Below are 23,325 nucleotides of genomic sequence, written 5' to 3' on the forward strand. Positions count from 1 at the left end.
AGTTAAGAGGGAAGTCGGGGAAGGTCGGGAGACTGATCATGACTCATGGACGTGTTCACACTATAGAATGCGAAATGGTCTGCAAGTTTATCATTTTTGAATTAGCACCAATTATTTTCAAAGTTTTTCATCATCATTATTATACATTGTGCTTTTGGATTTGAAAATTGATTGATTGGTTACGGTTTAACGTCCAGTGGAAGATATTTCAACTATAACAGGACGATAACAATTGACCAATCGAACAGACCTTGCTTTCGCTAAGCCGGATCTTTATTGTACCCTGCAGGTATATGTACAGTAAGCATGCTTCCCCACCTTGCCACTTTGTTCAGACTCCGATCAAACTAGTTGTCACTCTATTACCCCAAATACTGCTTGCTTGGCAGATGCGTAGTAATTATCAGTTTGAAAGTATTTTGTGTTACACGGCCGAGGATTACATCGATACCATCGAGGTAGAGTTTATCCTTAATTTTTCCTATTCATATATTTCCTGGTGTATATTACATGCATCACTATGAGTAAGGTAATTTGTGAATACATGCATGTACCTCTTATTCGGGAGCGTTTATGGTCGTATTATCAACTTGGTTCTATATACTTATGGCAAGAAAAAGCATCAATATCCGGTTTGTACCTGTATTTTATCATAGATATTTAAAATGCTCTTCAAACACTTTAAATAACTTTAATGGTGCAACCAAGCAGCTATCATTTGTTGCTCGACTCCATTAAAACAATAATTCAATGAAGATTGTGTCCATGAGAAATGCTCACTTAGTCTAGCTCAATAGCTCAACACCTCCCACTCCCCCATTCGAGAATATTCAATTTTGACCTTCAGATTAATTGGTTTAAAATCTGAAATAGGAGGTGCACAATGGGAATATATAATGAGGTTTCTGTGAAAGTGTCATTAAAATTTATTTAGTGGTTCAAGGGTGGGGGTAAAGGAATAAAGATTGGAACCCCTCTGCTTAACGGAAATAATCGGAGGAAGTACGAATGGAAGAGAGGGACGGGCACCCCTATCACTACAAACCCCCACTCAAAATGGTGGTATCATGAAAATGCACAGCAGGCCAAAATTTACTATGTTCTTCCCGTATCATAGGATCTGCGTATCTTTTTAATACGTACAGCTTCTTTAATAAATAAACCTTAAAAAAAACAAATAGTAATTTAAGTGGATGGAAGGCATTTTCAATAAATCAGAAAAAAATCAAACATTTTGCAACTTATAATTACACAATTGTACATGTGCTAGATAACTCCTCATGTTTTATTTTTCAGTTTTAAAAAAAATACATTCATGGTTAAAGCGAGACAACTACGTTTTAAAACACAAGATAATTGCAGACAGGCAAATAATGTAATTTGATGTAAAAAGGACACGATACAGCAGGGGCGTAGCTAGGCCTAAATGATGTGTACTCAAAACAAATCATTAGGATCGCGCCCACCTCGGAGAGGTATCATTACAACAGGGGTCTGGGGCCGATTACCATTTTCTGGCACTTCAATTGCTGTTAGAAAAGAATATTTGTCATGAGACTCAGTTTGAATTTTGACTGATATATGAAACGTGACGTGTTTTCAATGAACGGCGGCTCCCGCCGAGGAAAGTCTTACGACAAAGGATGACATTGCACACAGGCCCAGCGAAATACATTCTACTACACTGCATTTCCAGCTTATATTAGCAACATGAAAAAAAGACTTTAGTAGAAAAAAAGACTAACAAAGGGACCAGACAATCCTGACTTTGGACAGGCGTAAAAAAGTAAATGCAACAGCGAAACCGAGAACGAGACTCGAAGATCCTACGAAACAAACATACATCTTTCATGTAATAGATATCTTAATCTCATACGTACAAGATTGAAGTCATCACTTCATAAGTTTTATGGTCGTCATCATGATCTCACGGATCGTTATGGTGTATCCATCTGCACCATGAAAACTGATTCGTTCAACGTGTCATAGTTTTGCTTTCCTCTTTAGTTTACCCCGGACTTGACTTTTTATGAGCAACTTGGCGGATGTATCTAGAAAAGCAGAGGACGGTTACCCAACCTGTGCACCTGTTCCATGCTCCCAGTTTTTAGTGGAGTCTGTGTTGCTCATTTACTGTTGTTACTTTGTATGTATGTATTATTTTAGTTACTTTACATTCTTTGTAGTGTTTGTCAGTTGTACATGTCTAGTCTTTGTCCCTGGATTACATTCATTTGATTTCCGCTAGAATCTTGGTTCCCTTGAATACTCTTTTAAATCAGTATCTGGCAATGATCCATTTGTTACCTTTCTCCGTCTTCTGAATAAATTAATGGAATAGGGTTAACATACATTGCATTTTTATTAGATTGATCCATATATGGTAGGTAAATTATAATGGTGAATTGTACTTTTCACCGTCACTCAAAAATTCAGACTTTAATATTTTAGGATAAAGTGGAGAAAACTCTTCTTTTTCTTTTTTGCATTTTGAACTATGTGCAGTATATAACTTAAGGAAAGTAAATCAAGTAACGTACGCGAATTTAATATTGGATGACATTACATATGAGAATATAACAGGTATGGAAATTATTGGCATAGAAGTAAAAAAATATTTATGTCAAAGAAAGAACAATGCAACCTAGATGAATTAGTATTTAAATTCAAAAGGTACTACCTTAGGAGGACGCTTACCCTACCGGTGCACCTGGTCCACAGTTTCTAGTGGAGTCCGAGTTGCTAATTTGCTTTTGTTACTTTATGCTTTTTGTTGTGTATGTCTGTTTTCCATGTCTGGTCTTTGTCCCAGGATTACATTCTTTTGATTACAGCTATAACCTTGGTTCCCTTGATTACTCTTAGGCTAGTATTCTACAGCAAAAGACTTCTTTTTCTTTTTTGCTAATTTTTCGATGTGTACGCAAGTGCGTTTTTCCGTATAGGGAGCGGAGCTACGCCCCTGTACAGTAACTGTCACTGTCATACATTTTAATCATCTTCCATGTCAGACTTGAACCGTTAGATAAACAAGAGTATAGGAGATTTATTACTTCTGAAACCAAACCTTACTAGAATCTGTATAAAATGAAAACATGAAACATGTATTGCACATTTCCCACGGCTCTTTGGCTCATATAATTTATACACATGTTGGGTAGGGCAGTCTTGAAATATCTGTTGAAATAGATAGTTGTAGTTCTGAATATTCTTATATGTGAATTTTAGTATTAGTAGAATGTAGACAAATTGTGTGGATTAAATTAGGTTCTTATAAACCATTGTCGAGGAACTATAAAAATATAGTGGAACTGTTCCCCAAATACATTACAATCATGCCATAACAACGCATGCAAAAGTAACATATACAGACATACATTTTATCCACGTGTAAAAAAAAACATTTATAAAACGAATTTGAAACAATATCAGGAAAATTTATTTAAAGAAACAAATCTCTTAATCCCAATACCAATAGTCTGGTGCCTTATCAGATATATCAACTCTAGACCCATTCTGCGGCACAAGACAGTGTTCCCGGATAGAGAACCACGTGTCAGTATTTAATACTGATTCGTAGGCGTAGGTATTAAGTTTTTCACATAGAGAGCACATTGCTCTGTAATAACTCGCAAAATAAAGCCTGTATTTATCCTTCTCAATTAGATATGATGTATACACATGTTCATCATTTCCAAGACGTAAAAGGTGGTGCGCCAGATCTTCAGGAGTTTCATATTCATATGCATTGATGTATGTTTTACGTGGAGCATATTCATCAATATTAGGTGCACCACGGCAAACTGGTATTATATTGTATTTTTGGTTATATACCATGAACAATTTTTCTGTTACATAATCCTTGCAAAGTGAATTTTCAAATGAAAGATAAAACTTATAGTTTTCGCTTATATATTCAAGACATTTACTTCCATCTCTGGTGCAAGTCATGTTTCCACACTTTCCGAATATGTCAACTGGTATATATTTCCGAAGCTCAGTAACATATTCGTCACGCCCTGATATTGACCAACAATGACTTACAATCCAGGCAACGTACTTTGTTTTTCGATGAAATACTTCTGTGTAATTTCTTCTAACACGAATCACGTCCTTTATTATACTTGCATACGGCATTGAAAAATCCGAAGATTTTCCGTAAGTTATTGACCAATTAAATTGTTTTTGCCATTCCGTTTTCTTATACCAAATTCGTGTATAGAAAGGCGATTCTGCAGAAAACAAAACCCACAGTTGTCCCTCTCGTCTTTTGGGTGGCACTTCCGGTAAACAGTTGTGACGAAAGACAACCACTTCCGCTATATCTATATCAGAAGAGTTTGTAGATATCTTGCAGTTATTATATTTACAACGACTAAGACTAATACTTGCTTTCTTTATAAAATACTCGGGAGAATTATACCAAAGAATGATATTAGACTTGTTTAGGTCTACATTGCGACGTAGTATTTTCCTGTGTTGGTCGAGAATGGAGTGATTCGTTTGGCGTTTAAAGAGTCCCAAAGGAATACGTAAACTATTTTGGCAACAGGTTGAAAATTTGTTGTATGTTGTAAATACATGAAGAAACATTAAACTTGTTATAGTTATCAGCCATATAAAGAATTTCAGACTTTCAAAACTCCGCTTTCCTAAAAAGGAAGAATAAAGTTTATATAAAAAGAAGGTTATAGTTATTTTTTTATCATTTGACTATATTTATTAGAGGTTTGTTTTTTTGTTTGTTTGTTTGTTTGTTAGGGTTTAACGTCCGAGCAGCAGAGGTAAATCATGTCTAAAACCGAAATTTAAAATTGTGCCCTGTAATATTTACACGCTGTCATTGTTCACCTAATATTTGAAGAGATTTCACTGAAGTACTGTTCCTGTTTAATTAAAAATAAGTTTGAACGTCAGTGATGAAATCTACATGCTATGCAAAAATATAGGAATACAATTTGATACAAATACACCTTACACGTTTCAATATAGATATTTTAACTTTTAAGTTCCATTCTATGTAAGAATCAGGCAATGGTTGGCATATCATATTTCTCAATTTGGACTTTTTTCCTCAAATATATTCAATACATCTAGAAAGCAACTGAAAAGATATTTGAATTTATCCTGAAGCATCTGTGACGTAGATATTTTTTGACTGCTTATATAAGAGAAAAGTGCGGGAAAATTTTCCCGCCATTTACCCATAGTGCATTTCACCTAAATTTGACCTATCAATATCTCAGAAAGGTAAATTTTACAAACACTTTGATGGCTATTTCTGGAGGTTATCGGGTATAAATACTTGGTTTATGCAATAAAATCTCTGTGTTTTTTTTCCTTCATGTGCCACACATTATGCACATTTCGCCTGATTCTTAGACGGAGAAGTATTTTAATATTTTGTCGTTTAATCTACTTCTCAGACAGCTAGATATTTGCGATATCATATCATGGGCGATGTGATACGAATTAGATTGATACACATATGAAAAATTCCACGTTGTTGAGTGACTGTGTATCATTTTAATATGAAATCTGATTAGTCGGAACCGACGTTGTGGCGTTTCAAAAGTTGTTCTCCAATATTAAAGTCATAAATGGACTATCGCTAGAATTTGCCAAATGTCAAGCGGCCATCACATTCCAACGGAATCATAGAGAACTCGTTAAAGTTTATCATAAATATCAACTTACTTTTTGTTTTGATGTTGAAATTAGATAAATTGATATTATAGAACTATTACGTGAGGTTTTCCATATTGGCTTAGTTTTTTTGTCCGAGGCTACCAATATTGGACTGATGTGTAGCCTAAGTCCAATATGATTAGCCGAGGACCAATAACTCAGCCAATATGGAAAACCTTCCGCAATTATACTTTTATTGACTAACTAGTCCTATACCTTTTATTGGCCTAGGCCCAATATTCATCTTAACCAGGCCAAAGGGTGAGATGAATGGTCAGTCATTTGCATTAAAATATATCGTATCACCATTGAGGTTGCAAAGTATGTTTGAGACTTGATATCAAAGAATGACATGCTATGATTCGAAATTACTATAAAAAGATAAATTATAGGTTATTTTAAACAGAGTTCAAATTTGAAAATTTTTAACAATTCTTGAAGAAAAGGATTTATTCACTCTTTGCGCTTTCAGGACTACAAGTCACAAATTGCCAATCGAAGAAGGTGAACGACTCTGTTATGGGTGTTATGACTCTAAAATTGGAGACGAATTTAATTTCATTATGGAGAGCCCCGTTTTCAGTGGAAAAAGAAACAAGCTTATTAATAAAAACCCGACAACACGACCCAATATCTTAAAATACTGACAAATTATGTGATCCCAAAATAGAATTAGCTTGGACAAAACTATGTAGATTTTTAAAATGCATCACAACTTTTGACCTTCTTAAGAATTAAATGTTTTCCTGGTGTATGAATGGGTGAGTGCGTGAAGTAAAGTGGAGGTGTGTGTCTTGTCTTGTCTTTTTTGTTTTGATTTTTCTAATTAGTATATAATGTCTCTGTACCATTGTATTTATGGTTAATGCGAATAAAATATCTGTAATGGCTATAGGTTAACGCTTTAATTCAGGTTTTATCATCCATTTCATGTTCATCGTCTGAATATAGCTGCAACATTGCTGCTCGGGCGTTAAATCACAACAATCAATCAATCAATTTAATTCAGGTTACAGTAGATTTAAGTAATAACTTAGTATGATAATCAACTGTCTTTCATTATAAAACCTAATATCTCATTAAAACCATTGCAAACAATGCGAGACAAAATATGCCAAAAAAAAAAAAATAATAATAATAAAAAAAAAAAAAAAAAAATAATAATAATAAAAGTTCATATACAGTTTAACTAACCTGCAAAATAAATCATTGTTATCAATCATCCTCTGGTAGTAGAGTATACAATAATGGTTCCAAAAAACAAAATATATATATTTTTTTAAAATCTCACTAAAATCGGAAGGGGTATAATTAAAGAATACATTACAACGTCAATAATCTTTACATATCGCTACATTAGAGACGCCACACTTTCAAGTAGAATGTAACGTCACGATGAACTTAACAATTTGTAATTAGGACACGCAATTGTGGAAGTAACTCGGTTAGATGTGTTCGCTTGAAAGTTCGTTTACCTTTGCACTCTTCTAGGATTCAGTTTCCTTTTATTAATAATACTTTCATATGTAAAAAAAGAAACTAAAGGAGCTACATTTAAAAAAAAATTGTCATGATAAATATCTATTTATGGTCCATAGAACGTTCATATCCAATTGTTTTTTTTTTCTATTTTTAAATTATAATGTTAGCTTATAATAAGACGTTATTTTGATATCGAACAAATTTTGCACAGCAATGATTTTGATGTGTTCCTTGGTCTTTATTGTGCTAATTATATTTAGATTTATTATTTTATTCCCTAGTTTCTATATACCCGTAATATGACTTTAACGTCCAGTAATATTGTGTTCTGTCATTGTTTATTTCTTGTCTGATTTCACAAAGGTGGCCATTGTTGTTTTCACAAATTGTGGATAGGCTTCACAATGTACATTATATGCAGCATGAGTTATCTCCATTTGTATGAAGTTTCTCCAAGATTAGAAAATTAGACAATTTTAAATATCATAACGATATGAACAAAACTGTGTTCAACAAAAGAAAATTTATACATAAATAACATGAAACAAATTCATCAATAACAATAAACAAATCAAACGCAAAGATCAAGGCAATGAAGATATCCGACTTTAACATGCCAATTAAATATGAAGCTACTCTCCTTGGATAAGTATCAGGAGTTGATCCCATGGTGGTGGTCCCGGCCCCTAGACCCCCCCCTTTTTGTTGGGAAATGTCGAATTTGTCCAAAAGTGGGACAAAAATAAGCAAATACACAATGTTATAGCTTTGAACCCCCTTTTCGTAAATATGTGGATCCGTCCCTGTGTATTATACGATTAAAGGCAGAATGTTGGATGAATGTCCAAATAACGTAACATTGTTTTAATGAACTAACTTGAATGAAGCAGTACGTCAATTTAATGTACACTGAAAAAATATTTAAGTAACATTCCAGCTAAGACTCATGCAAAATGTGTTTTCTGGGTGATAAGCCGACATGTTTTTTATATTTATTATTTTTTCTTAATTTCCAAAGTATACAGAAATTAACATTCGGATTTTCATATAACATGTGTTCTTAGGAGTTACAGATTATATAGATTGTACTATAAATTTCAAAATTAAGGGAGGTAACTCATATTCAGTTAAATCTTTTGGATTTTCAATGTTGATTATCTTATAAGAGCAGACAGATTGGCTTAATAATTACAGATTTCATAATATAGACCCAAAAACTACTTAATTAAAAAAAATAAAGATATGTTACAGTAGCCTTTTTGGGGTGTATCACATACATTATTTTTGATTTTGTATGATTCTTACAAAGACAGCTTATTAAAAAGTCTCGGTCAAATAAAGTCTTGTCCCATCGACCTTTATAATTGCCATAGATCTGAAACGTGTAAGATCAACAGTTGCTATAACCTATTTATCAGAACACTTACATAACAAATTCTTGACTGCCTAAATTTTCATATAGTTGTAGTTAACTCGACTAGGTCAAAAAGTATAATATTCTGAGAGTTGAACGATCAACTTGACATAACTTTATTACCAACCATTAAGAGGTCTTTAGGAATCACAATTTATTTAATAGAACCGCAAAGCACTTCTAAGAACCGATCATCACAGCGGCAAGTCGTGTATTACAGATAACGAGACTGATATAATTTCTGTCAAACAAAAACTATCAATAAAGAAGTTTATAATAGCATTGCAATTTCAATTAACCTAATTCGTGTCGTATTCATTCAAATAAACCTGAGATCCAGATTGTTTTGTTTATGTCCAAAGCATGTGCGTTATGTTAAAATGTAGTGCTATTTTAAGTGCACTTTTGAATGAAAGAATATGAATACATTTACATATTTATGAGTATCAAATGCAGTTCTTCGTCAAATTCATGAAATCGTCAGAGCTTTGGATTGTTCAACTGATATTTTATAATTTTTGTAAATTTTTATCCATGCCTCAAGCGAGTCATGGAAACCAAGAAAAGTGATACCCCGCGAATATTATTTCCTTAAAAGTGCATCTATTCTCCAAAGGGTGTAGAATATAGACTTATTTTAATCATTATGTGATTCTGGAATTTGTTCACGATGGCCGAGACTTTTTGTACTCAAATAACACTTTTTTTTCATTGATAATGCACAGTTATGCTGTTTCATGAATATTGCAGATGACTCGCTGGGAATACGCGCCACTACCGATTGTACATCACATGCGTTTGCGTTAGTAGCTCAAACAATTATATCCTAAAGCAAACGCCCCTTCCGATAGAAAAATTTGGAGTCATTCATGTTTTGTCCGTAGAGTACTTCGATGACGCCATGTCCTTAATAATGATATGAAGTAAGTCTATGCCTATTAGTGACGGAGGTTTTTGCTGATAAATTCGCCGCAATATTGTTTTACTGCTGATGTCTCGTCCAACGGGTATCTGTGCAAGATTTTTAGAAAAAAAAAAAAACAGCACATAACAGCCCCCCCCCCAAGAAAAAAAATGCAATACCAAAACTAAGACGGAACAAAACAACATAAAAAAAACATCTGTATCTGTAAGCCATATCTGTACAGTCAGTGTCCGTATATTCCTTGCTTATAAGTTTTATAGTAGTACTACGGATGGATAACACCAGGCACGCAAAGATAGCCATCTCATGGACACCAGATGGTATAAGAAAGAGAGGCTGACGAAAAAGAAAGACAAGATCTAGGATTTCAGTCATGGACTGAAGCAACCAGGGTGGCAAACGAAAGAGACAGATGGAGAGGACTTTTTAACGGCCCGATTCTCCCCAGGGAGAGACGGAAGTAAGTCAGCATTTTAAAACTTCGTCAGTTTTAAAACTTGTTGAAAGCAGTACTTGTTTTAATCTCTATCTACTTTCTAATTAATTTTGTTTTTCATTTTGATGAAAAATAAAAACTAAGATTATTGGTATACCCCAAAACAATGTAATTCTAGGTATCATTCCTTGAATTGAACATAATCAATAATGAAGCTTCTTGGAATACTATCGTAGTGCTATCGTTGCTGGGTTTGCTGCTTATTATTTCGGTAGGTTTGGTTTGAAGCACTGCTATATATTTTACTGTAAATCTTAAATATTTGGTTCTAATGCTGTAGACGAGATGTTACTCAATGGAACACCTGTCCAGCATACAAAATGTTATAATGTTCATATGATTGGTATATTTGTATTTTTAGTTATACTACTTTGTAGTATATAAAGATAAAATGAGGGAAAATCAAAACCTCAAATAAGCAGCATTTTAAAGTCGATCCACAGGATCAGTATGGACAGACAATGAGGTAAACAAGCGTATACAAGTATACAAATCATAAACTAAAACTTTCCACATAACTCTAAACCAAAACATACAAATGGACACAAATTACAAAAAAAGAAACAAAACGTGAAAACAGTGGCTCAAAATGAAAAGAACGTGTATTTAATACATTAATATGAATTAGTTACCATGACTGAACCAAAGCTTTTTATTGGTATAGTTTCGCTTTTTACCCTTTGACCGTAAGGACGCTCTTGTAAGGAAACGCAAGTCACCTGATCGTAATTATGTTTTCCGATTGGCTTAATAGTGATAATAGTGATAACTTGGTGGCGTTCGAAAAAAAAACTATCAAAAATTGAAATTACGTGTCATGTGTTATTTTCTTGAATGACATGTAGAAACTTGAAATTTAAAAGGGCAAACTTTTACTGCGTCGGTTATCTTTTTTTTACATGTTTACAAATGTGTTATGAATATGATTTTGTGAAGAACCCCAGTCAGTACTTCTTGACTATTGATAATTTTTTTCTGTAATATCTGCACGTGAAACTAATAAGCATGTAAGGAGCAAAATAGCTTTTTGATATAGTGATTCGTTTTATTTCAAGAACTGGAGAAGTTTCGAGAAAAGCAGCAGACGCTTACCTTACCGGTGCACTTGGTCCATGGTCCCAGCGTTTATTTGAGTCAGGGTTGCTCATCTACTTCTTTATCTATAATCGTGTTATTCTAATTAGTTCTTTTTCGTTTTTTGTGTGTATTTATTTTCTGTGTCCAGTCTTTATCTTCGAAATATATTACTTTAATCATCGATCGTATCTTAGTTCTCTTAATCACTTTTTAAAATCTCATTCTGTTTTCATATACATACAATTTCTGTCATATAGGACATTTAACTTTAATCAATCAATCAATCTAAAAGAAAACTATCTCTATTTTGAATAATGAATCTTCTATTACATCAGACACTGACGCAGCTTTTGTAACTTTTGTCAAAAAATATAAAAATCTCCCTTGAATTTGGACGCAATGAACCGTCAGAAATAAATATAAATGAAACACTGAATAATTCAGACCATTTGATGAAATTAATCTTCTAGAAAATAGTTCGTGTTTCGTCAATTATAAAAACATGAATTCTTAATGCAAGCATGCGACTACAAAAAAAGTTTGAACACTGTTTACTTGAAACAACAACAAAAAAGTTCAAAAATGAAATGGAATAAAATATAAAAAAAAATACAAAAGCAACAAAGGAAAAATTCAAATCAATTTAGAAAAAGCCCTAAATATTGTTATGTCATTTATGATAAATGATGACAAGAAACTTAATTTTAGATGAAAATCCTGTTCATGGCTTGAAACTATATTTTATGAAAAAAAACTATAAAGGTTGCTGAACCTTCACATTAATTTAAAGGAGCTAGTATCCATGTTGTATTAAATTCAAACACAAATAACATGTTTAAAAAATTATGCACGTGGCCTTCAAAAAAGAATGGCCAATTCCGTTTGTTGACACATTCAGAAATCTGGAGCAAAATGACAAAATAAAATGAATTTAAACATAAACAAAATAAATAAATCGAATTAGCAAATTGGACCTCATAATTCAAGTGGAACATTAATGTAGCACTTGTATGATTAGTTCCTCGATCGGTGAAAGACTACCCAAAGTAAATAATGCTAATGAAACAATGTACATGTGGTCCTTACTTTGGGGAGAATGGAAACAGAATTAAAATATTTTTTTCTAAAATGATTTGTACAACATGTGATATTCTAAGTAGGCTACATGTACGTCTTTGCATTTTTAAACTTAAATGGGAATCTTTCAAAAAAAAAAAAAAAAGAAAAAAAAAAAAAAAAAAAATTTCGGAGCTTACAGAGGTTTCCCCTTGATCTCTCAAATACACAAAATATATAATTGCAGGCATACTAATCGAAGTATGCAGAGAATGAAAAAGTTAAATGAATAACGGATAAAATCATTCTACTTTCCATACTAATTCGCGCAACATTTGAGTATGGGTAATTGGTGCAATATATTTATATAGCTGTTATTCCTAAAGGGTTATGTTATCAACGTAAAACGTGGGACGGCAACTGAATTGTTTCATGCTGTGCACAGGTTCTGATGATTCAAATTGTGTTTGATACATAGTATTTCAAGTGATGTCCTACTGACTTATATATTCTACACAAATTTAACAAACTATTTTTATACTGACAAACATAATTTCCATGGAGGTGTTAGGAAATATCTGTACCAAATGTTAACTACTTCAAAATACCTATTAGCACTGTTAGCCATGTCTTGCGATAAGCATCATAACAGCTTGACATAATTTGAAACAATAAATAAAACGACAATTTGAATTTGGAGTTTGTTTTAATGTTGCTGCATTTACTAATTGATTTCATGTGTATGGAACAGTGTATTATAGTATATGTTTTTTTTTAATTGGTTAAAGAATACTCTGAATGAGTTACAACAAAGTTAGAGCTAATATACAGCTATTTCAAACATTTTTATTAACCCTTTTGTCTGATAAACGGGTGTTTTTTTCTTCCTTATTTGAGAACGAGAATGTATTCCAACAAGTACTTTATTATGTTTTAATGTCAGAAGTAACACGCTTTCTGATTGGATAAACAATGTTCTCCATCATCTAAAAAAAACCAATGTAATGTGACTGTAATGTTTTCAATATTTTTAATGATCTTGTTAAATTTTGATACTAAAATCAAATTATAAGGAATGACTTTTACATTTTTTTCTTTTTATTCGAAATAACACAAATGCACGTGGTGTACACTTGAAAATAACATAACTTACTTCGTAAACTGCTCACTTGGGAATATCAATCTTTTAAATGTGTTATTAGTGACATCAAAAAGAGTTTATTATTTAGATATAATGTAAAAAGTTACTTTTATCATGGTGGTTTTCAACATTATCAAACTAATTCATGTAATATAAATGTTTAAAACTTTGAATTGATGATTGCTCTGTTACCAAACAGTCGTTAATTAAAATGACTCAACTATATTGTGGTGTTTTATTTCGTAATGCAATATCATGATTCGATTTATATTTAAAGGCAATCAGATAAGATATTATCTACATACTTCAAATTTTCGTGATGTGCTATATGAATTATAAATTAAGCTACCTAAAATGATACTATGAAATCAAGCTGGAACTTTCAAGCACGTTTGCAATAAAAAAAAAATTTCCAGAACAATTTGATTTTGAGTAGAAAAATATTATGTCTGTAAAATATTTTCTCATTTCTATAATTTTCTTGTGATCGACAAATATGTATTTTTTAATAATTCCAGACCACACAAAAGAAAAAAAATATATACTTCTCACTAACGGCAATAACAATGGTATAACCATGACAACCAAAGACATTAATTATACTAAATATAAATACACAAGGGACACATTTTATTTTTTTAATTTTTTGTATTCAATTTGTTTTGTATTTTTTTTTGTATTTTTAATCAAAATAAAAAAAAAGTAGATATATATGTACCACTAACTCTAAATGTGTTTTATGCAATTGTTCAAATGGTGGTTCAAAAGCGTCGGTGCATTACTTCCTCCAGTTTTTTTGTTTTTAAAGTATTCTAATCTATTTGAATTTAAAGTATGTCTTGCTGTTCATGTTGAAAAAGCGCAGCAATTATGAAAAAGAATTGATTGCGATTATTCCCAATGTTACATATATTTCATTAAAAAAATATTTTTTCCACCTTCGTGCTCCATTCGATATATTATCTATTTTTTTATTTCATACATATACAAAATAAGAAATATCCAATGTCAAAGTTTTTTAAGTAGTAGTCTTTGTAAGAATCATGCAAATTCTGTAATATATGATATACCCAAAAAGTCTACATATTTTTATTTTTGTTATTAAGTTGATGGTTAGGTGAATGGGTAGTCGGCGGATTTGCATGGAACATGGATATGGGAGGATGAGAGAGTTTATGGGGCATAGGGCTGTTGAATGGATTGAATGGGAAAATAAGTATCTTTAATATTTATTGATATTTAAAATGTATTAAATTTAATAAAAATTACAATGTAAATGTTAAAGAATTGGGTGGTATATGATGTAAGTGGTTAATTTTGTACCGTTCAAGAGATGTTACGTGTATATTCGAAAAGTATAATTAACAACATATACTTATAGAGACATGTTTGTACAATGCTAACCAAATTATATAGCTTGTAGAGTTTTCTGTTATATGACATATGTTTTAAGTAGCAGTTTTTATGAAAATCAGACAGGAGGTGATTCATGCATGTCAAAAACCCACGGAATTTACTTATGTTTTCTATTCAGAATCAATTACCGACCAGATAACCAGTCTTAGTTTTCTATTTGGGTTTTGCGCTTTTGTGATAAAATTTATATAGATTGTGAAATTAGCACTTTGCAAGAGTTATCGTTCTTGGTTTTGTTTGATTTAGTTGATTTTAGTGTGAGGTTTAAGTGTGCTTTTCTCAAAAGTACAGATCGAAACACAGAAAGGGCTATTGGCACATAAAACATAGCATATGTAAACCAAAAACATATTTTGTTCCATGGATTTTTCTTCAATATGAATCACCTTACTATAGGCAATGTCTGAATTTTATATTGACTGGTACTTAAATAGCAATCGGATCGTATATTTTCAAGCATTACTCGATCGTGCTAAATCACTGAACAATATATTGCAGGTAGACATATCCTCCTACTCGGACACATTATTTTAACTCAAACCATTCGTCACTCTATCTCCGAGACACAAATCAAAAAAAGATGTTCATAGTTATTAGTAAAGAGTAAATGTGCAAAATCCTAGTGACCGAAATTCAAAGTTGTCTCCCTTTACAATTGTAAATCAAAAGTTATGATTAACACAAATAATGCTACTATAATTCTAGTTTACAATGGTAAATTGTTTTTTTTTTAGAAATATCGATTTTTTTTTTAAAAACCAGGTGTCGATTTCACACAAAGTCGTAAGTGTAAAATTAATCGTAAGTAATGACGTCACAACCTAAAATAGCATTGTGACGTCATAGTTTACGATCAATTTCACACTTTCGACTTTTTGTGAAACTGACGCCGGAATTACGTTTTAAAAAAGGCCTGCAGGTAGGCATGTCAGCCTCTTTGATATATTATTTCAAGCAAACCATTTTTTATGGTTCATTTAAGTACCCATTCTACTAGAAACCTGTTTCCAGGCTTATGAAAAGCTGTTCCTGGTGTTTTGTGTGCAGTACGTATAATCAAGAATCTCCCTACGACTCAGATAACAAGATTTGTCTGTAAATATATGATAACATAATTTCTTTCTTCTACAAACTGACAAATTCACCGTACAATTACTGACACACACACAAAACAATGTAAGAGCTGACAAATATTTGAAACATTTGTTTACTCTACTTACTTCTACATTGTAAACAATAGTACAAAGTGCCTTGTCACGAAAAGAACACCAAACATGTTTTATCAGAGAGGTAGTTAAAGCCACTTAGAATTTCATGCATCGCAATTACTTACTGCGCAATGAGTACAACATAATATTTTTGTTTCAATTATTATTTCAATGTACACAATTTAAAGAAAAATGTAATAAAACATAATTCATAGCATTTACTAATGCAAAAGTAACACTGAATGAATAAGTCTGTTTTTATGTGTTATAGTGCATTACATGTATAAACAAATCCATCGTTTAAAATTATGCAAACATTACCTTAAATTATAAAATGAAACTATTGTCAATATTAAAGTTGCAAAAAAATTAATATTTGTAATCACGGCATCATATGAGATAAATATCGATTTTTTGCCATGCGGTTAACTTCAAAAAACCAAAAATAATTTACTTTTTTATTGTTTATTATTCCATTTAAAATCTATTTGTTCTTAAGTTAGTTAATTATCGGGGAGTACTTTACTCGGAAACCGAAATAAATCATGAGTTCAGGGAATATCACGAAAATTTGGGGGTCAAAGAAGTATATTTATTTTATTCATGTTTTCGCTTCTTTTTGTTCAAACTCGGCTCAATGTAAGTCAATTTCGATAATAACTAAATATCATTTACTGGCATGGTGTTTTAGGTTTAATGACTTTCTCAGTTTCGAAATGCATTATGCATGATATGGTGAAGCAATTGAAAATTAAAAATGTAGTATAATAGAAAATTAATTCTGAGTGAAAAATTGTGATACATTGATCGCTCAGCAACAATTCAGAACTTTAAAATTACTTATGGTCTAGATACATGTGAACGGCTGCAACAGTACAAGTACTAAAATCCATATTTTGACGAAAGATGATAATTCGACATACCTTAATTAAGGAGGTAGACTTAGGGTAAAGGGACAAAATTCTTACAAGTCATTTGAACGTTTGTATTCAGCAATTTACATCAATCTTATGTAAGCATCAAAGTAACTTGGACTGATTTCATTCTGTTTCAAATGAAAGCTTGATAGGCTTTGGTGAAATTGAATATGAAAAAAAAATATCACTGATTTCAAGAGAGAGTTATGTCCCTTATCTGAGGTCTACATCCTTTAGTGTTTTTTTATGTAAGTCCTCTCAATGTGATTTCCCATTTTATTAGTCATAAATATAGTACAAAGTCCTCATAACGGTAATAAAAACGAATTTCACCTTTGACTTATGAAGCACTAAAAGCCTGATTTCCAAGAAGTTTACTTGTACATGTAAAATATTTATTAACATCTTTCTTTAACAAAAAACAAAATGTTTATCTGTTTCCACTTCACACATTCAATTTGCTTTAAACTTATTTGAGGAAAATAAATCTTATCTCATGTAAAACAACAAAAGGCTCACTTATTATTATTTATTAAATATCAATCTTTATAATTTCATCCTATTACAAGTTACACCTGCCTTATATTAAATAATGACTGCAAGCACGTGAAAATGAATATTAAAAATTTTTTTCGTTATACTTGGTAAAGCTGTATTCAGTCTCTTTGTGTTGAACATTTTGAACATACCTTTAAAAAAACAAAAAACAATGTGTGTGGTGTATTAATCAAGGAAACAAATAAAACTTCCAATCTAATTAAATAGACGACATGAACTTGAGAAACTTAGCAAATCTGAGTCTTTTTAAACAGGTTGTTCCGATACATGTGACAGTATATTTCCCATTGATTATTTTGATCCTCACGACCACCAAATCCGTTTCCATTTTGGTTATTTCTAAACCCTGACTAAAATTAATCAACTGGAAGATCCAACAAGTTTCCACCAATTCCTCGACTTTTGATTTTTATTCAGCACATTCCTATTGAAATGACCAGATTCAATTTCTAAAACGAGACTTAAATCCATAAACTGATAGATCATATAAGTTTGTACTAATGCTTATCCGTTACGCCTACCCTTCCGGAGCATGGTTTGTTTTTAGAGTTTATTTTGCAAGTGCTATAGTTTTTTTTGTGAAGTCTTATTTTCCCTATCATCAATTTCACTGTCTAATTAATTTCATTCGTTTCGCTACTTTGTATATATAGATAGTCTTTATTTCCTGTGTTCACGTTTCGGACATGTTTTTTTTTAATTTTTCATTTTGATCTATTTGAATAATCCCACTCTGACTTATCGATATTTTTGGCCGATATTTTTGTCACATATTTTCACTCATCACATTCTAATTGACAACTGCAAGACAAAAACATACACTTTTTTGTCAGATATAACTGTTAGATATATAAAATACCAATCATATATACTGTTGAAATCTTACCATCATTTAAAAAAAATCATGTAAGTGAATTAAAGATTTATTTCCTTCTGTTGCAAACAAATATTCGAAATACTTTGATGAATTTGATTACACTGTAAATATATCACTGATTTTTCTTGACCCTATTTCGACATTTTTATATCGATTTCTAATGTTATTGATAACCTGAAAAGAGACAGAACTCTACGTTATTCATAAATAAAAATTATAATCATCTTTAGCAAAACATTATTCATGCACATTGACTACACTCTAATAACAAAATAATCTCAATCCAGGAAAAGCTCTTAAGTTGACACTTTCTACATTTGTCATCAAGAACAGGCAACAAATCAAAGCCTCAATACAGCTTTTAATTAATGACATTTCGACATTAATGGCATCCTTTTTAATAGACGATAACTGATATATACAGTTAAATTCATTAAATGATTTTGCCTAATGAATACCAGTAGACCAGTAGTGCGGCTTGATAATTTAATAGTGTCAAAATATGGCTTTCAATAAAATGATTAAAAAATTAACTATAAGAGCATTGAAAAGTTACATGTATGAATGGTTTAGGTGACGTCAACATTATATTTAGGATGGGTCGAAGATAAAATTGGAAAGAGCGAATTCAGTGAATAAGAATACATTGTATATAGTGAATAAGAGTACATTGTATACAGTGAATAAGAGTACATTGTATAACAGTGAATAAGAGTACATTGTATATCTGAGTAAAAATAATAAACATGGAGTGAAAATAATAGTGGAGTAAGGGTTAAGTAAACGTTACAGTTTTACATAAAATATTTCTTCCCGGAACAGATTCAACCTAAAGACTTAAACATAATATTTAATTTAATAATAATCAAAATGATCGGGTACTGAGACGATTTCCGAAACATTCAATCCTTATGATCCCGTTAGATTTAATACATAAATTTACATATCCATTATCTTTAAAACGGATTTATTCAACGGCTCATAGTTGTCCTGTCCTCGTTTGTCTACCCCGGACTTGACTTTTTATGAGCAACTCGGCGGGTGTTTCTAGAAAAGCAGAAGACGCTTATCCTACCGGTACACCTGGTCCATGCTCCCAGTTTTTAGTGTAGTCCGAGTTGCTCATTTGCTTTTGTTATTTTGTATGTATGATTTTATGTTTATGTTCTTTGTTGTGTCTGTCTGTTTTCCATGTCTCGTCTTTGTCTCTGGATCACATTCTTTTAATTACCGCTATAACCTTTGTTCCCTTCACTACTCTTTAGCTGCATCGAAAGAAAACACCATAGCGAATACGTTTTCATAAACCTTTTATTTGGTTAATATTCACTCACGGTTTTATGTTAGAAATTACATTGTTATTAAGTTCTACACGTTTTTTCCATCTCTATACAGTTTTGTGACTGAAACGAACTACAACTATCCACAATTTGAACATACGCACGTCACATATTTTGACTGTTAGGCATTATCACTTCCCTACTCTTAAAGCTGTGACATATATGAGAACACCACCCGCGACCAACACTATTTGACGAGCTAGAATATATAAAAACTTGCATATGTCTTAACAGTCTTCTTTGATCTTTGGTTATTATGATCACGTGATACAGAAGAGTATTCCAAGAACATGAAGCCTTGTTTCTAGTTTTAAATACATTGACGCTATGTTTCTACTTTTAAATATATTGACATTATGTTTCTACTTCTATGTTTCTACTTTTAAATATATTGACATTATGTTTCTACTTATATGTATATTGACATTATGTTTCTACTTATATGTATATTGGCACTATATTTCTAAATTTAGATCTGGATATAAATCGTTCCGTTCCATAATTACTCTAACCCAATCATGGCGAAAAATTACAGCACTCAAGTTTATATTCAAAATACATTATCTACATATGTAATAAATAAATTAAGGACTTTCACTCAGTCAGTACGTTATATATGGACCTAATAGATTATATTACCCTCGGGCTCCGTCCTCGGCCAATGTAATTTGCACACAGGTCCATATATAACGTATTACCTTCGTTAAAAGTCCATAATTTATAAATATAGCTATCGCTTATCGGGTGATTCCTCCTTTTAGATTTAAACTAGGGTTGTAACTAAGTACACTATGTACCTATATATTTAAATCATTGTATGATTTTAATTTACATGCATATAAATATATATGTATATGTAAATAATCTGGTATAGTATTTATCTATGTCGTGTAGAAATAATTTTTTTTTAAAATCTGCTTTCAAATTTAACCCTATTCAGAACAAAATGATACAGAAAATGTCTTATCCGATATATTCAATTTCCACTTTATTTGTGTGTCATGAGTTGGTATCGTTTTTTTATTATTCTTTTGCGTTTGTATATTGCTTAAAAAGTGTAACTGTATATGGGATAAAATTGTGTACCTTTTTATCAATTAAGCTGACAAAGACGAACAATAAATTGACTTCGTTTTATTACAAAAAGCACAAAAACCATAACACTAATTATTGTTATTTTAAAACTGGATTTCCTTGTAAATATATGCTCCATAATTGTTCAATTATAAACGGCTGTCTAAAAAACCATCACCATTACTGAATCGGTTTCCAAAACGTTGATCTCTACGACCAGACTGTAATCGACCAATTAAAGGATCCTCAAAGTTTCCACCGAACCCCCTTCTATTGTTCCACTGATTTCCATTCAGTAAACTGTTATCCCCTAGTGTACCACTCAGACCTCTTCTGTTTTGCCAAAGATCTCCGTTGACCCAGCTGTTGAATTCAGATCCAAGTCCTCTGTTGTCCAAGCTGTCAAAGCCGCCATTGTTTAGAAAATCGCCGTTTAAGCCACTTACATCCCAGGGGTCGCCATCTACACCTGTCCAGGTATTACGGCAGATATCAATTGGACATCCCCGACACCTTAATCCATTCTCGAATCCAAATGTTTCCTGTCTACAATCAGGACTAATGAATCTTCTATTACATCCGACGCTGCACATGGGAAGATTATCTTCAGGAATGATAACTGGGTCCTTTTTGATGACATTATCTTTTATGACTGGTACTTCAATGGATTTCTTTGATTTATTATGGTATCCATAGCCTGAAGCAAAAACATTGCTCATTTTTTTTTAAATTTGCAGGTTTTAAACGTATCCATACATTTGTAATTATGTAATGCCATAAGAATTTTTGGATGTACATCTGGAAAAAAAATCTATGAGCGTATGCCAAGTTGAAATATCCCCGCATCCCCAGATTCGAATTTAGTTCTGTTATGAATTTGCAATTTCCGATTTATACTGTTCTCTACAAAAGCAAGATCTGGTGCCAACTAGTGACACCAACGCACCCCCGCCAAAAAGAAAAAAAAACAGTACAGTATGTTGCAAACAGAAGATTTATTGTCGTTAAGATTAGACATCAAAACCAGAGATTTTAGGCTGTACCAAAGTATCATACAGCGGCAACCAATAGTTACAGAGTTAATATCTTTAGAGGAATGAAGGTCAACAGTTACACAATGTACCCCTTTCTTCTTCGCAGCGGGGGCAGATAATTTTGTCTTAAGTAAAGCTTAACAAAGATGAACTATCTAGCAGCATTCCATATGTTCATAAATTAAACTTGCGAAATGAATAATTAACACTTCAATTTCATACATGGTTCGGCTCATGAAAGCGAACATTCTTTGTACTATCATTCATTGAATGAAAAATAGAATGAAAAAAATCTTGAAAAATAAAATGTACAATTACGAACGAAATTAAAAAGCTTCAAAACTGCAAGTCTTTACAAAATAAATCATGTCACAATACCTTGCACAGCTTCCATGACAACAGTCAAAGCAACAAGCACAAGCAGTAAAGTATTCATTTCAGCTGAGATGTGGTGTTGTTATCGGTTCCAAATGCTAGTAAATTTAACAATGTTTTTGAATATGGGTCCCTCTGTTTTTATAGAAATTCCACAATTTTTACCAAGTTTTCATTGGTCAAAATATCAAGAGACACAGTACATAAAAACTAATTCATTGATAATAAGACAATAATTTTGTCACATTTTATAGCTTTATGGACAATTGACGAAAACATTGAATGAATAGTAAAGGGTAAATGTTACTACTACGAACGCCCTAGGGTATTGTCGTCTTTACATTTTACGTCTTCTTCGCGAAAAAGAAAGTTCCCTTAAATATATATATATATATACATATATATATATATATATATATATATATATATATATATATATATATATATATATATATATATATATATATACATATATATATATATAATTGATGTACATTCATATACGCAATTTGCAATACGCAAAACAAGAGGTTTGTCTTAATGAATACAATAATTCAAATATCACCGGGCACCAAATATGTCACAAATTACAATAAATAATACAACAAAATGTTGTTATATTTAACAAACACAAGCAACATAAGCGTAGGTTGACATATTTGTAGATTATAAAAGTGAAATATATTTTGTCTTTAAAACTATTTGTAAGCTAGAAACACAATGTACATTGTATTTTAATCATTTAGATTTGCCTATAGTTCTACTTGTAGGTATTGCCAAACTCTGTTGGACCTTTTTGAACTTGCTTTTAGTGGTATTATCAAGATTGCATTGAGTACATGTGATCAGACTGCATAATGTATACGCCGTAAAAACATTCGTGTTTTAAGGATTAAGAAGTAGACCGAGGGTAAGGGAAACAACTCTAAAAATCAGTGATATGTTTGTATCAAGTTCAATTCACCAAAACCTAGCAAGCTTTGATTTGAAACAGAATGAAATCAATCCAAGTTACATTGATACTTACATGAGATTGATGTAAAATGCTGAATACAAACGTTCAAATGATTTTTTAAGAGTTGTATCCCTTACCCTAATATACTTAAACAATTCTTATCTATCCTGCTATTGTGACGCTACTGTTTAATCAAATACAAATGCGCATGGAAACACAATGCGTAAACGTTTCGAAAGTATCATGAATATTCCTTTTAGATTGTTTGTTTGTTTGTTGGGGTTTAACGTCC

At 31.7% G+C, this 23,325-nt stretch overlaps 2 protein-coding genes across 2 annotated transcripts; both read right to left on the reverse strand.

Annotated features, from left to right (window-relative positions):
* Positions 1–1,267: 1,267 nt before the first annotated feature.
* On the reverse strand, positions 1,268–7,091 carry LOC148610206 (core alpha-(1,3)-fucosyltransferase-like). Its single transcript, XM_088542434.1, has 2 exons — positions 6,883–7,091; positions 1,268–4,652 (listed from the first exon to the last, which is right to left on the reverse strand). The coding sequence occupies exons 1-2, from the start codon at positions 6,896–6,898 to the stop codon at positions 3,460–3,462; spliced, it is 1,209 nt and encodes a 402-aa protein (XP_088398560.1). The 5' UTR covers positions 6,899–7,091; the 3' UTR covers positions 1,268–3,459.
* A 13,727-nt stretch (positions 7,092–20,818) lies between these two features.
* On the reverse strand, positions 20,819–22,139 carry LOC148610207 (uncharacterized). Its single transcript, XM_088543180.1, has 2 exons — positions 22,082–22,139; positions 20,819–21,366 (listed from the first exon to the last, which is right to left on the reverse strand). Exons 1-2 carry the CDS (start codon positions 22,137–22,139, stop codon positions 20,819–20,821), a joined length of 606 nt encoding a protein of 201 aa, XP_088399306.1.
* Between the last annotated feature and the right edge of the window lie 1,186 nt (positions 22,140–23,325).

The sequence above is a fragment of the Perna viridis genome, chromosome 8, assembly GCF_037379345.1.
Source record: "Perna viridis isolate PV_CMFRI_1.1 ecotype Kerala chromosome 8, ASM3737934v1, whole genome shotgun sequence".
In the NCBI taxonomy this organism is placed as follows: domain Eukaryota; kingdom Metazoa; phylum Mollusca; class Bivalvia; order Mytilida; family Mytilidae; genus Perna; species Perna viridis.